The sequence below is a fragment of the Manacus vitellinus genome, unplaced genomic scaffold (genome assembly GCF_001715985.3).
Source record: "Manacus vitellinus isolate BGI_N305 unplaced genomic scaffold, ASM171598v3 scaffold_253_pilon, whole genome shotgun sequence".
Lineage (NCBI taxonomy): Eukaryota > Metazoa > Chordata > Aves > Passeriformes > Pipridae > Manacus > Manacus vitellinus.
The window spans coordinates 22,468-24,197 of record NW_021939828.1 but is presented as its reverse complement, the minus strand read 5'-3'; the positions used below and the strand labels follow the sequence as shown (position 1 = coordinate 24,197).

General features: G+C 63.9%; 1 protein-coding gene across 2 annotated transcripts in view; it reads right to left on the bottom strand.

Moving 5' to 3' along the window:
* Window positions 1-6: 6 nt before the first annotated feature.
* STARD3 (StAR related lipid transfer domain containing 3) overlaps window positions 7-1,730 on the bottom strand; it is a 13,239-nt gene continuing 11,515 nt past the window's right edge. For both annotated transcript variants that reach the window (XM_029960146.1, XM_029960147.1), the window contains exon 14: window positions 7-396. In XM_029960146.1, the coding sequence (XP_029816006.1) occupies window positions 292-396 (105 nt within the window). In that variant the 3' untranslated portion in view covers window positions 7-291. The remainder of the gene's footprint in view (window positions 397-1,730) is intronic.

Here is a 1,730-nt window from a genome sequence, read left to right as displayed (position 1 = left end):
GCAAGGACAGGAATTTGGGGGTCACAGCTGAGCTCCCACCCCCTGTGTGGGGTGGGGGGGGTCACACCTGCCCTGTGTGGGGCAGGGGGGGGTCATCCCAGCCCCAGAGAAGGGCAGAGCAGGGGTTTGGCACATAACAGTCAGTGGTTCCAGGGCTCCAACGAGGGGGCAGGAGGAGCTGAGCCCCCTGCCCGGGGTCAGCCCAGTGCTGGCAGCAGGGGGTCCTCTCCCTGGGGAGGGGGTGTAGGGTCCTGTCCCCCCCTCTGGAGCAGAGAGGGCTGTGGAATGTCCTCAGGGCTTGGAGCAGAGCTCGGCCATGCGCTGGCGCAGGTGGAAGGCGAACTCGAACATGGTGGCAGCCAGGCTCTGGTGGATCAGGTACCGCGGCAGCCGACCCTGCAGGGACACAACGGGGCTGGCACAGGGCTGGGGACTGGCCCCATCCCACCCCAGGGCCTTCCAGGGACACAGAATCACGAGTACAAGTTTGGGAATGGGAGCTGCCCTCATCCCACCCCGGGGAGTTCCGGGGATGCAGGAGCCATGGGTGAGGTTTGGGGCTGGGGGCTGGTCCCCTTCCCACCCCAAGGGGTGCTCCAGGGACACAAGTGAGGGTTTTGGGCCGAGGGGCTGCTCCTGTTTCAATCCAAGAAGTTCCAGAGATGTGAAGCCCATGAGCAGGATTTGGGGCTGGGGTCTGCCCCCATCCCATCCCACCCTGTCCCGTCCCATCCCATCCAACCCCATCCCAGGGGGTTCCAGGGACAGGGACACAGAGCCACGAGCAAGCTTTGGGGCTGGGGGCTCCGGGGAGGTTCCAGGGATGCAGGAGCCCTCTGTGAGGTTTGGGATGGGGGCTCCAGGGAGGCTCCAGGGATGCTCCAGGAGCACCACGGTGCGGAGCTGCGGCTCTCGCGGAGCTCCGATCCGGGGGAGGATCTGCAACGTGGTTTGATTTCCCTAAAAAAGCCCTGCACGACTCACCCCCACCCGCCTCAGCCTCGGCTCTGTGATGGGAGATCCAGGAAAAAAATAATAATCCCAGTCCCTGCGGGGGGAGGGAGCCCAGGCAGGGCCGGGAGCTGCTCCGGGGGTCCCGAGCAGGGAGGGATGAGGGGGCAACTATCCTGGGGGTCAGGTGGGCACAGGACACCCCCCTGCCCTCAGATTGGGGGGTTCCATCACAGATTTTTCCCTGGAGAGGGTTTCCTCTCCGATAAAAGGGCAGGAGAGGGCAACTATCCTGGGGGTCAGGTGGGCACAGGACACCCCCCTGCCCTCAGATTGGGGGGTTCCAGCACAGATTTTTCCCTGGAGAGGGTTTCCTCTCCGATAAAAGGGCAGGAGAGTGCGAGGCCACTGTTCCAGGGGCCATTTCAGTCACCTCCCCACACGGACCCAAACACACACACGTGCGGAATCCTGGAATCCTCCCCCCTCCCGGAGCAGGAAGGGATGAGCCACGGGCTATAAATACCCCTCCAGGGCCAAAGGAAGCAGGGAGCAGCTCCGGAGGGGGTCTGGGCACTGGCAGAGCCCCTCGGGAAGGCGCTGGGAGCAGTTGGGGGTTATTTATAGCTCGGCCGCTCCGGAATTCCTCCCACCGCAGAGGCGGCTCCGGCCCGGGAAGCACAAGGAACCTCTTCTCTTTCCGAGCCCCATCACAGGGGTTTGTTTACCCCCCTCAAACCCCTTACAGGCATCGGAGCCAGATCCATGAAGGAGAAAAC